General features: G+C 47.4%; 1 protein-coding gene across 8 annotated transcripts in view; it reads left to right on the forward strand.

The window, feature by feature from the left end:
• Positions 1-13,259, forward strand: part of NT5C2 (5'-nucleotidase, cytosolic II) — a 54,445-nt gene extending 41,186 nt beyond the window's left edge. For all 8 annotated transcript variants that reach the window (XM_052677265.1, XM_052677266.1, XM_052677267.1 and 5 more), the window contains 15 exons: positions 1,050-1,167; positions 2,571-2,666; positions 3,685-3,776; positions 3,955-4,012; positions 4,736-4,829; positions 5,790-5,843; positions 6,840-6,923; positions 7,571-7,612; positions 8,634-8,741; positions 8,920-8,986; positions 9,579-9,749; positions 10,463-10,514; positions 10,763-10,823; positions 11,347-11,523; positions 11,644-13,259. In XM_052677265.1, coding sequence (XP_052533225.1) covers positions 1,050-1,167; positions 2,571-2,666; positions 3,685-3,776; positions 3,955-4,012; positions 4,736-4,829; positions 5,790-5,843; positions 6,840-6,923; positions 7,571-7,612; positions 8,634-8,741; positions 8,920-8,986; positions 9,579-9,749; positions 10,463-10,514; positions 10,763-10,823; positions 11,347-11,523; positions 11,644-11,895 — 1,526 coding nt within the window. In that variant the 3' untranslated portion in view covers positions 11,896-13,259. The remainder of the gene's footprint in view (positions 1-1,049; positions 1,168-2,570; positions 2,667-3,684; positions 3,777-3,954; positions 4,013-4,735; positions 4,830-5,789; positions 5,844-6,839; positions 6,924-7,570; positions 7,613-8,633; positions 8,742-8,919; positions 8,987-9,578; positions 9,750-10,462; positions 10,515-10,762; positions 10,824-11,346; positions 11,524-11,643) is intronic.

Here is a 13,259-nt window from a genome sequence, read left to right on the forward strand (position 1 = left end):
TGACAGTTCTTGCCTTTTTAGTATTTTTGTAGTATTTCATGCATTTGTTTTCTCCTTTCAGATTGGGCTTTTGTATTGCACAGTATACATACGGTGGTGATTACCTGGGCAGTATAGACAAGGGCATTGATAGGCATTGTGATGCCCACAGATGTGTGAGCTACCTCTCAGGAAAAGCAGTCTGTCTTCTAAAGAGCTTACTTACATGTTTTCAAACTTAACTGAGTAAAACACAACTTAGTCAAGAATCTGAGACACAGCTGGACCCATTGGACCCCCATAGGCCCCATTGAAATAACGGGTTATATTTGACCTCATTATATCTTAGAACCAATTTAAGACAGTGTCATGCAACAAATGTCAACACACTGTGACAGAAACACAACGATTGCCATCTGTCACAGAGACACAGCAATTTCCTTCTAAATGGTCATTTAATGATCTAATTAAATAGCAACATTTCCAGTGCATGGGAAGGTCATTTGCAGGAAGAAGACAGTCCTGAAGGTAGGAATGACTTGGTTGAACTAGTCATTCATTTTGCATTGAGCAAATGTGTATGTCACAGATGAGCAGCTCGTAAGAAATGTGAGAGCAGCAAGCTTGCCTAAAAGAGTAGCATTTTGGTACAAGAGTAATAGCTAACAGATTTGTACAGTACCATATGGTATTATTAACAAACAAACCGTATGTTAAGTTGACAGCTCTACCTTCAAGCTAACTTAGTCTGCAGCAAACATAAATTCCCCTGAGATGAAATCTGAAGACAATGCTAAGCTTTGGGATTGTATCCAGTAGCACAGCAGCAATGAATTTCAGGCTTTCTAACCACAAATACATGTGCTCCCAAAATGTATTGGTTTCTTCGCCAGCTTTGTGAAATCACAGCAAACCAAACCCGATCTGAGCAGGTGGAAGAGGGAGCGTTTGTGCATCTGTGTAATGTGGAGGAGGGAGGAGGGCGAATGGGAACGGGACTTGTGACTGCCTTCTTGTTTAACCCCCTAGCTGTGTGCAAATTTTCTAACTGAAATCTCATCTTGGTACAGTGTATAAATCCCCTGAATACGAATCTCTTGGATTTGACCTGACCGTAGAAAGATTAGTTTCCATTGGATACCCTCATGAGCTGCTCAATTTTGTGTATGATCCTGCATTCCCTACCAGGTAAATGACTCACAGATACCAACCCAGCCTGCTCGAGGCCTTGATTACTTGTTCTGTTACGTTCAGAGGTGACACACTGAGGCCAGGTGTTCAGAGTTGTGCCTTTGAAGCCTGTGGCTTCCCACAGATCATGGGGAAGAGAGCGGACTGCTTGGGTGCACGGAAGGCTTCTGTGCACTGAAGTCCATGCTAGCAAGGAGAAGGAGAGCAGGAGAGGCTGCTGAAGTCACGATCCAAAAATAACTTTCAAAGCAAAGACAGCAGAGACACAATGGGACCTGGAACAAAATCAAAATCAAAGCTTGGGAAGAAGGAGCCGCTAATGTCCATGAGGCCAGAAAGTCTTAGAACATTTTTCTATAATTATTTTAATGAATTAATGTGTTTTCCTTTGGTTTTGTCAAGCCAGATGCAGCAGCATCCTGGTGCATAAGACATCCTGAAAAATTAAGCTGATGGTAACCAGCAGTAGAAGTGGGACTGACCCAGTCCACTTGCCTAGATGAATCAAACGTGGAAAATCAAGTTAGCGGTGCAAAGCTACTGAATTCTTACATTTTTGTCTGTTGGTGGCAGAAATTAAAAGGATATTGCTTGTTTTAAAGGCATTTAATCTAGCTCAGTGCCTTTAAGCCATTTCCACTTGTGTCTTTGCTGGATTTTGCTTTTGGCTCCTCTGGGGCTTTTTTTTTTTTTTTTTTTTACAAAAGACTGGAGCAGAGGCCTGGTGCTCCAGTTTTAGTCTGGCAGCCTCCTTCCTTCCTGCCTGCATGATTTACATTGAGACTGGTGCTTTGTGCTCCCATGCCCATAACAAAACATTATGAGCACGTCATGAAGACTCCTTAAATCCCTCCCGTTCATCCCAGGAAAGGGCCAGAAAGGGTTTATCTGTGGGAAAGCTGCTTTCTCAGGCGCAAGATACTAAAGAAGTGAGACAGAGTTTTGCTGGACTTGGAAAAATTGTCCCAAGCATTCTGTGCCATACTTCTGTGTCCCATCTGGCTTGTCTATGACTGACAGATGAAAAGGAGGGGAGAAATTCCCTTATCCCACCTCCCTGCAAGGCTGTCAGTGATCACAAGCACGGGTGTCAGATTCGTGACCCTGTAGAAGAGGTCCTGGTAAATGCACAGCTAAGCCTGTGCCAGGTTAAACGGCTCCACTTTCAAGTCCATGCAGAGCAGATCGGCTGTATCTTCTACCCTGGCAATGCAGGGCATTGTTGTTGCATACCTGCACCCAGGTAAAAAGTGAGCGCCCATCTGCACAATAAAAGCAGCTTTGGTCTGGTGCCCCCTGCCAAGCAAGCCAGCTGCTCTAGAGCTGGCATTGAAAAGAGCTTGTACCGAAATAGTCACCGCTTTCACTGTTCTCTTCACTGTTAATTGCTTTCTTAACAGAGGCCTGGTGTTTGATACCCACTATGGAAACCTGCTGAAAGTTGATGCCTATGGAAACCTTTTGGTGTGTGCACATGGCTTTAATTTCCTCAGAGGGTGAGTGCTTGCTCTTGACTGCTCTTTTTGACTTAATGTGATCTGTAGGGCACTCGTTGCATAAGGACTTGTGAAGACTTCTGATGCCACGTCTAAGAAAATTATGCAAGGCCTGCCTGGATGCTTTCCTGGTCAACCTGCTGTAAGGAACCTCTGCTGATCTCCAGAGGTCACTTCTAACCCCCTGTGATTCTATGGTTCTGTGATGCATCTCATGCCATTTCCTGCACCCTTTTCCATCTGCTTGCTTTCCTTGTGCCCCAGAGAAGGTGCTTAGGGAAGCAGAGGGGGCTGCAGTGCAGCGAGCTTGATGTATCCCAGCAAATCCCCTCCTACCTGCAAGGCAGAGGGATGGAAGGCAAGCACGAGCCAGCTCCGGGGCCTCAAGGTGATGAGCCTGTCATTGCAGGCATGTAAGTCCCTGTAGCAGGAGGTCAACATTTTATAAAAGGCTTTATGAATGCAGTCGAGTTCCTCCTCGAGTCAAAGGTGATCTTCAGAAGCTCCAGAAATGAAGGAAACAAGAACAATTTAGTGACTTTAGTCGTTACCACACCACCAGTTAATTGTAGCAGGCCCCAGGCAAGACTCCTGCAGTGCAGCCCTGCACTGCCCTGTGGGAAGCTGCTCAGAGGGGTGTTCAACAGCACATGGAAAGTGGGGGAAAGTTTAAGATAAGCAAACAATGAAAGTGCAGATGATGTAAGGCATACCCATAGCCAGCAGCATGGGGCTTAAGGTCGAGTCGCAGACTCCTGACCACAGTTTTCCTCTGGGGGCTTGGCTCCTTTGCTGACTCAGGATGAAGGCTCTGTGCCCAGTGGTGCTGCAGCCAGCACAGTGACAGTGACGTGCAGTGGGTGCTGTTTTGCTAGTGCACACAGGAAAGCTAAGTGTTGATTAAAGCAGACAGATAGTACTTGCTAATGGACCCTACTAAAGCTATGTTCTGCAGGTCAGCTACTGTATCCTGAGTATGTTTTGTGGCTTCATTCTGTTCCACCTTATCTGTTCTCAGGCCTGAAACACGGGATCAATATCCGAACAAATTTATCCAGAGGGATGACACAGATAGGTTTTACATTCTGAACACATTGTTCAATCTACCAGGTGAGTCCTGTGTGACTGTCCCTGTATCTTTGAAGCCTGTAAAGCTTTGCCAGTGTCTTACTCAGCTGTTTGATTTACTTATTTTTGCATGAACTTTCTTCTTTCAGGCACAGGGCCCAGATTTAGCTGGCTGTGTGGTGTTATCCTTGTTTTAAAGTCTTGCTTTTCTTCTTTACAGAGACCTACCTGTTGGCTTGCCTCGTGGATTTCTTTACTAATTGTGACCGGTACACCAGGTATGTGTCCTCTCTGGTTAGACACAGTGATAATACTGTAAGATTGTTGTTATAACATGCAATGTATATAATAGAGATGCACCTGCTGTTAGTATCACTTGATGCCTCTCAAGTGATGTCAGTGGGGAAATGTTCAGACCTGTTATTCTTCTGATATTAAGGGAATTTAGTGCTGATGAGATGCTCTATGTGTGCAGCCAAGGCTGGGTATGTGGGTCTCCTTCATAGGGCATGCCAGTGTCACTGTACTGGCTGACACTGGTATTTGGGCCAGACCACATCCATATTAAAGAGTGATTACAGCCACTGCACAGCTCATTTTCAACCCATGTCCTTTGGATCCACGTTTGAGCAGGTAGCTGAGAGGCTAAGTTTCCTCAGCCAGTTACCACAAGTTATAATTGAGGACTTTGTGTAATCAAAAGTGAAATATTCAGATATTCAGTGTAGTTTAAAAGGCTATTTCAGCAATGTATGTATTTTCCTAGCTTTCAAATAGATGTAAACATAAAAACAAGCTGCAGGTCTGAGAGTGCTACTGTGCAGCTGACTTCTGTGATGGGTCATTTTTTCATGTTTTGTGACTGGAAAGGAAAAGTTCAATCATGTAATATATGCATTGCTGCAGTGAAAGAGTCAATAAGAAATGAGTGTGGTAAGATAAAAACGCTCCATATGTTTTGAACCCTGAAATTGGCTGCAGCCTCCTCTTTCTCTCCACAGCTGTGAAACAGGGTTTAAAGATGGAGACCTCTTCATGTCATTCAGGAGTATGTTCCAAGATGTCAGAGATGCTGTTGACTGGGTTCATTACAAGGTGATTGCAAGAACTGCTTGAGACATTTGTTGTCTTAAATGAGTTAGAGGGACTGGTTTGTAACTCCTCAGTTAAGATATTCCACTTTTGGGCAAGAGCCTTGCTTTGCCACCTAGTGAGCAAATGATAAACTGCAGTTTTACTCAAGCAAGTCAAGGTCTCTGGCACTGCAGTATTTCTCTGCTGGCTTCCTATTTCTTTTTATAGTGCCTACACTGTTTCCTTGCTATGATTTGTGGGGTTTAGAATGTGTTGCCGTGAGGATATTTGCATTTAAAGTTCACAACTTCACATTGTCACAATTTTTAAAAAAGCAATTTTATTGTCAGTATATCACAATGGTACTATCTGGTGTTGTCTGAAAGCTATCTGCATCAAACAGAATTCAGCAGAGGAAGCCATTTTTCAGCACACTGGTGTGCAAATTTAGAATGTAGATCTTGTGAGCATTAACGCCTCGTTCAGGACCTGATCTTCTTGTTCTTCCTCATTCGAGAGTCTGTTGGGGTGGGATGGGGAACTGTCACAGGAGATCTGTGCTCGCAGTTGTACTTGTGGTTGTTTGAGTCATGCAGAAGTTGGGTATCTGTTTTTCTTTCCTTATGCAATGTTTATATGATACATGTTGGAGTTGGCCACTATGATGGTCAGTGTTGGAGACAGGTCGTTGACTGTCTTGCTTGCTATGGCAAATCTATTTTTTGTTTGTTTCTATTGTATTCCCTCCTGAAAGGGTTAAAATGCTGAAGTGGATTATTTACCATGGTGAGGGAATCGATGGATCACAGAGTTTGTGATGGTCCCTGCTACTCAAAGCCTCTCATCTCTAGAGTCACTGGTTCAGATTCGCCCTGGTTTGTACTTTCACAGCATTTTGGAGTGTGAAAGTTGGCATTACTGTGATGTCTCTTACATCATAAGTTTCCATCACCTCACTGGGTTCTATTGTTTCTATTTCAGGGGTCGCTCAAGGAGAAGACCCTTGAGAATTTGGAGAAGTACGTGGTGAAAGATGTAAGTGCGAGGTCGCTTCGTGTGCCGCGTGACATTCGGTACTGAGTAAGCAGGCAAGGAGTAAATACGCTGATTGGCTTTACTACATCACAGAACAGATAACGCTGTCATTTCTATTGTAAGAACCAAAGACAAAGTGGAAAGTTCGGACGCAGCCTTTATTGTGAGCCAGTGATCCACGTGATTTCGTATTCACGCGTGCCTTTTTTACGTAAAATATAAAAGCCAGAGGAAACGTTGTCATGGGACACAGGTGGATATGCTGGCCAGGCTTACGTTGATCTTTTACGTTGTCTTTTGATGCTGAAAGCAACAGTAGTCCCACATTTTCTCTGCCCAAGCAATCCTCTGCTGCAGGCCTCTTTTTAAAAGTAACCGATGAGCATCACTGAAACAGAAGTATTCCTCAACCATCCAGCAAAAGCATTACACACCTCCTACAATGACAGATGGAGGGGAAAATCCCGAGACACTCAACGAAGCCCAGCACTTCGATAAGCCCCAAAATATGTATTCAGCACATCTAACTGAGCAAGCTCCCTTACTTTCGCCCTCTGCAGTGTGCAGGGCCTCTCTGGACCCATCATTTTATAATCGTTATTCAGTTTAAATGATCTCTGTGGGCTCCTCCTTTGGTGGTGGAATACCACTTTAAAGCAGTTAACCTTGTGTCTAGTTACATGCCTGCAAAATTCTCAGGAAACCATCCTGTGAGGTAATCAGCTCTTCTGGCAACGGCCCTAAGATTTATGATTCTGTAAAAATAGCTCCAGGAATAAATTCTCCCTAATTTGAGGTTGGAATCATAATACACTCCAACTCGTGGCTCATGCGAGCTCAGATTTCACCTCCTGTGGGCCCGTTCTGGGAGGAGATCTGGGTCTGGAGGGTGGTGGTAGCAGTGTCTTCCTTGTTTTGACTGATGGGATCACAGCTGAGCTGTGTTTTGCCCATGCTGTAGCTCTGTGTCTGACTGTTCTGTCCTCTGACTTGCAGGGGAAGCTGCCACTGCTGCTGAGCCGCATGAACGAAGTTGGGAAGGTGTTTCTTGTGACAAACAGCGACTACAAATACACAGATGTAAGTGCTGTGTGAACTGGAGCATCAGTATGTAATGGAATAAACAAAAGCCACCCGCCTAGTGTATGGGATTTGGCAAGATAGTATTTGGTGGGGAACTGGGTGCTTTCTGAGCTGGAATGATTTAGTGGTGAATGCCAATTAGGTGGTGAGACTTCTCGTTTATAGTCCTGGCTCTGTTTCTGACCTGGGGTAGGCCTGGCTTAAGTCGCTTTGTGCCTCTGTTCATAAGTGAGTAAGAAGGCGAAAGAGAAAGTGACAATCTGCTCTTCTGAGTGAGACAGCTCTTAGTGGGGAGAGGTCACCAAAACGATGATCTTGGAGAGGGCCAGGAGCCAGAGCAGGCTGTGTGCTGTGCTGCTGGCTGAATGTCAGGAGGATCACTGAAGGATCACGTGCCATTATAAAGCACTGCAAGATACAGCTGAAGCAACGTGCAGATTCCTGAGGCAGATGTGTTCTTTGATTATAAAACCCACCATTTTATTTCCCTTCACTTTAAGGCCAATCCATTCATTCTGTCTCCAAGGCTGATTTTCATGTAAATGCTGAAAATAAAGTTTTGTAGCCTGAAAAGACAAAAGCAGAAAAGTATGTCTTTATTAACTACATAAAAAACACAACTTGGAATACTTTCTGTCTTTCAGAAAATTATGACTTACTTGTTTGACTTTCCACACGGACCAAAGGTATGTGGTTTCTAGACTGCAGTTCCAAAAGGAGTTGATGTGCCTAATTATCTGTGTAGCTGGAAAGCATTTTAATCCTGCTTCATCAGCTGCATGGGATTAGTTGCTTTAATCTGGTTAAAATACGCTTGCTGTTTAGTGCCCCATTTGAATAGGATCAAAGCAAATACAATATAACAAAGAGAAAAGAGGCATCATCTAGTCTCAAACAATAATCTATGTTAGTGATAACATTATTTTAGCATTAATGCATTTTAGCTGTGGCGTTTTACAGCCAGATTTCTTCCTAATCTTATACAATGTTTTGTTAAAAAATGTCTTGATGGAAGGGAAAGAGTTGTGTGAAACAGCAGTATCTTTCTTGTGTGGCCTAGTTGTGCCTCTGCTATGGTAGTTCCAAAAGTTTGCCATGATTTTCCTGGTGTCCTGAGGATGAAGCTCAGCCCTGAAACTTTCGGAGAGAGGCTTAGGAGCTGAATTTATACTGCTTTCTCCATCTCTCATTAGGAGACCATCTCATATTCATCTCATATTCAAAAGATGTGTTTTCACACTGCGCACTGAAAGTGGAAGACCTAGGGAGAATTTTCAGAACGTGGGAAATCACGCCTGGTGTCCGTCAGGCAAGGCTGTGGTTTGCAGCTGCGCTCTGTAGAATAGAGTGCAGGCATTTTCCAGCTCTGGGCAAGTGTGTCAGTGTGTCCTTGGAAGGCTGAAGCCACAGTCACATTTGTCACGTTCAGAAATGGTGGCAGCAGTGTCATTTACTGCAGCCCTTTGCACAACAGCTGTGCTGTGACGTGGCTGTTCATTGCCTTCCTTCCCCAGTCCTGGGTTGGGATGGCTTTGCCACAAATGAATGCTCTATGAATGGCAACAGGGTCGTGCCACAGAGGCACAAGCTGGGAGAATCAGTGCATTTGATGGACCAGCTGTGTAGAAACATCATGGCTGAGGGCAATTAAATTCCCTGTGATCGTTTATGGGGTACCCAGTTCTAGGGTTTGTTTTTGTTTTGCAGCCTGGGAGTGCCCATCGGCCATGGCAGTCCTACTTTGACCTGATCCTGGTGGATGCACGGAAACCCCTGTTCTTTGGGGAAGGCACTGTGCTGCGGCAGGTGGACACGGTGAGCACATGGAGGGCACCTCAAAAGCTGGAGGGGATCATATGCAGTCTCTTAGTGGGAGCGGGCAGTGTGGTATTTAGGCTGGACGTGCCCTAGAAGCAGAGCATAAAGATAGAATAGGACAGAAAAGACCCAGAGCATCCGCTGTTCTTTACTAATGCAGTATCTCTTCCTTCAGGTGACTGGGAAGCTGAAGATCGGTACCTACACTGGCCCACTGCAGCACGGCATCGTGTATTCTGGAGGTGAGGCAGAACACTTCTTGTCCTGTGAAGTGGCTCTGACATGCCATGGTGGCCTTCATCCACTCATGAGGACTTGTGCAGGGTGGCTGGGTGTTATGCCAGAATCTAGGCAGGGCTGTGCTTCATGAAACACATCATTCTGTGCCTTTTGCGCCAAAAAAACTGTTGCTGCTCAGTGCTGAGAGGAAAGAGAGCTGTTCCTCAATGCCCTTCCCTTCCTTCCAGGGAGGGCCTGGGAAATGCCACTGCAGGGCTGGGAGTGGGGAGAGATGCAGCTAGGCCTGTTGGCAGCAGTGAGGACAGCTGGGAATGCTGCACAGAGTGGCTGCACCAGGGAAATGCAATGGCTGCACAGGGCTGTCCATAATGTTCTGGGCTCCATCACTGTTACGTGGCCAGGAGGCTGCTACATTTGTGTGAAGGTGTGTGTATATTCCAAGGGAAGGTGAGTGTGCAGTGCCCTGTTGAGTTTAGCAGTTGAAGATTTCTGGGAGGAAAATGAAGCAGCTGCATCCCTAAGCCCTGGTCCTCAGAATGGAGCCCTGCATTTCCCTTTGGCTCCTCATTCCGGCCATTCTGTTTTTTGTTTTAGGCTCCTCAGACACAGTCTGTGACCTGCTGGGGGCTAAAGGGAAGGATATTCTGTACATTGGAGATCACATCTTCGGAGACATCCTCAAATCCAAGAAGCGCCAGGGCTGGAGGACCTTCCTAGTGATCCCTGAGTTGGCACAGGAGCTACACGTCTGGACTGACAAAAGCGGTCAGCAGGGGGCACAGGGGAGAGATCGCACTGTCTTGCAACCTTTCTCCCAAACCCATCTTAGATTCCCTGGGATGAGGTGTTGGTGCAGCAGCTGGGTTGCTCACAGGGTCCCAGGGTTTTTGCCTTTGATCACCCAGCCTTGACTTGGCCAGAGGAGAAGCTGCTGCTGGTTGGGGTTGAGCTCATCTGTAACCTCGTTCCCAAAACTCTGTCTCTGTAGTGCCGTGTCTTCTCTAGTAAAAAGTATCTAACAAGATAGCCATTTTTTTTCACCCTTTGTCACCTGAGCCATGTCTGCTCTCCAGTCTGCAGAGAATCCCTGCTTACCAGGTGCTTCCTCTCCCTTCCTCCTCCTCCTCCTCCCTCTGCTGCCAAAGTGCTGTTTCCCAAACTTGAGCACTCCTGCTTTTCTCCCAGGTTTACGTGCTGACGTGTGAGTCGGTCTGGGGGTTATGCACATTGTCCCACGAGTGGTAGGAAGGTTTCTGTGAGGGCTGTGAAGGTTCAGCCTCAAAAAACTGAAGTGGTAACCAGAAAGCAATCCCAGAGCTCTGTTGATGGCATAGAGCGCAATCGAACCCTTTCCCTGCACAACGCTGTGACATACATCTCCCACCACGGTCATGTGGGCAGGATGGTGCATTTGTTTTCAGCCCTTTCATTTTGAGGTTAAACTCACCTTTTCCCCCTTTCTTTTCCGGGTCATCCAGCCCTTTTTGAAGAGTTGCAGAGCCTGGACATCTTCTTGGCCGAGTTATACAAGTGAGTGTTCAAATGCTGACCAGTGTACTGCTGCCTTTCCCAGCCTAGCAACAGCTAATGCGTGGCTCTGACGAACCCTTGGGGTTGGGTTGGCAGCACTGCTGCCAGAGCTTTGCCTCAGGCCTGGGTTCTGCCCCTGAGACCAACCTCCCCCTCCAGACCAGCCTCCCTCCCTAAGCCCCCATCTCACAACATCTGGTTCTGAAAGGCTTTTCACAGCATGTATTTACCTTCTCGCCTGTAACTAGGCATCTGGACAGTAGCAGCAATGAACGCCCTGACATCAGCTCCATCCAGAGACGCATTAAGGTACCAATCATAAAAATCCCTTTTCATCCTTTTGGATCCCAAAGGGCTTGACAACCCGACCCACTGCTCAGCCCTGAAATGCTTTGCTCTGCCTTTGGGTGGGCATGGCAGGCTTTGCAAAGCCGTTTTGTCTGTGGACGCAAACGGAGGAGCTTCCCAGCTCACTGGTGTCACTGGCACTCCTAAAGGCAGCCTGGTCTGGAATAGGGTCTCCTTCCTTAAGCACGTAGCACCTACTTACAGTGCTCGCTGCTGCAGAGCAGGGTGCTGATGTGTGCCTGAAGGGGCCGTAGCCTCCGGTTCATTCAGCCCTGCGTGCGAGGTCCCAGCCTGGGGCGGGTGCCTTCCCTTCTGTTAGCTGGGGCCCGGCTGCGCTTTGATGCCTTGGGATAAGAGCACACAAAAGCTCACTGGAGATCCTTGCAGGCTTTACGTAGCCCCCGGCCTTCAGTGACGCTGAGGCAGGGCCGGCTCTGTGCTGCCGTGTGCCCGGGCCGGGATTTAACCTATCCTTTGCTTGTAGAAAGTGACCCATGACATGGACATGTGCTACGGGATGATGGGGAGCCTCTTCCGCAGCGGCTCCCGGCAGACCCTGTTTGCCAGCCAGGTGATGCGCTACGCCGACCTCTATGCAGCCTCCTTCATCAACCTCCTTTACTACCCTTTCAGCTACCTCTTCAGAGCCGCCCACGTCCTGGTGAGTTGCAGGCACTGGGGGGCACGCCACGAGCTGGCAGCACTGGGAGGATGGGGTGGTACGTTCTGGGGCCTTGTGCTCTGGTTGCCTCGCCATCTCCTCTCTCTCTTACACCTTTAGATGCCACACGAGTCCACAGTAGAGCACACACACGTGGACATCAACGAGAAGGAGTCGCCCATGGCCACGCGCAATCGCACCTCGGTGGATTTTAAGGATTCTGACTACAAGCGGCACCAACTGACCCGCTCCATCAGTGAGATCAAACCGCCCAACCTCTTCCCCCAGGCACCTCAGGAAATCACACACTGCCACGATGAAGATGATGATGAGGAAGAGGAAGAGGAGGAGGAAGAGGAAGAAGAAGAGTAAGAAGGAAGAAGTAAAGAATTTCTGAAGATAAACCGTGACTCTAGCAGTGATGAGGAGGAGATTCCTATGTTGGGGCCCTTGGGGTGATGGGTTGGGGGTGTGTGATTCCTGCAAAGGCACGTTTTGAAAGCGGCCGGAAACTTTCATCAAATTAACACTAATCAGGAGGAGACCTTTGTTTTCAGTTCTGCAGACGGTTCAACAAGCTGATGGATCTGCCTGGGTGGTGCAGTCAGATGGCGCTGCCCGCCCGTGCTGTAACGCTGCTCCCATTCCATATGGGGATGCTGCGTGATTTTTTCCTTTCCCATGATGTGTTTCCATTCGAACGGTGTCCTGTAAACGGTTTTTGCCATTTGTTACATTCATGTGGAGGAGGAAGGGATGTGCTGAGCCCTGCAGGAAACACAACAATCCAACTCCTGCCACTGGGTTGCCACCCTTTGCTCTACTGCATTCAAACCATCCCCACCACGATAGCCAGGGTGCTGCTGTAGCCTCCAGCTCCACGTCCACCCCTGCTTGGCAAGAGTCTCCTGTGAATGGTTCAGTTCCTCCGTCCATCACAGATAGCAGCAGGATTCCGGCTCTTACGTGCATTTTGCAGCTGTACACATTTCAGTTTGTAGGCGGTGTTGTCCCCTCCCTGTTTCACACTCTCTTTCATCAGCAGCATTCAGTGCCTGATTGCCAGCGCGTTTCCCAAACAGCAGAGCCGCACGCTGTGTTCTCAACTCAACTCCTGTCCTTCCAACAGTAAATATTTACCCCACAGCTTCAAGCTACCGCTTTAGCGTTACATTAGTTGGCTTGTCTTCCTCGCTGCCTGTTCCTGACCCTTCTGTCTGTCCCAAAGACAAAACCAGCCACAGTGAGGGACCCTGTTTCCAGGGTGCTGCTGGACAAGCAGCTCTACCCCAACAGGAAACAGCGTATGCCACAGTGCTGGGCAGGAGGCTCTCATCCACCCGCAGCTCCATCGCCTTTGGCCCGGTGCAGAGCACAGTGATGCTGCGTCCTGGCTGAGGGAGTGACTCATGGCTGCCATGTGGGGACCGGACCGCTGTGGCTGATGGTGCAGCTCTGCCATTGCTGGTCTTTCTCTCTGTTATGGGTGCAGCTTCCCTGACTCCAGCCTGTGCCGTTCACATGTGAAGGGATTACAGTGGGGGGGGCCTCTTGTAATGAATTCGACTGTTGTTTCAGTACCATAAGCGCATTTAATCTTCTTTTTTTCTTCCCCCCCCTATTTTAAAGTACCTTAGGAGAAAATAAAAATAATACACATCACCACCCTCTGAGCAGGAAATGCTGCTACTGAAGTGGCAGTTGTTCAAGTCAATAAACCGTGATGTTTCTAAGAA

Source organism: Tympanuchus pallidicinctus, unplaced genomic scaffold, assembly GCF_026119805.1.
Source record: "Tympanuchus pallidicinctus isolate F22 unplaced genomic scaffold, pur_lepc_1.0 scaffold16, whole genome shotgun sequence".
NCBI lineage: Eukaryota > Metazoa > Chordata > Aves > Galliformes > Phasianidae > Tympanuchus > Tympanuchus pallidicinctus.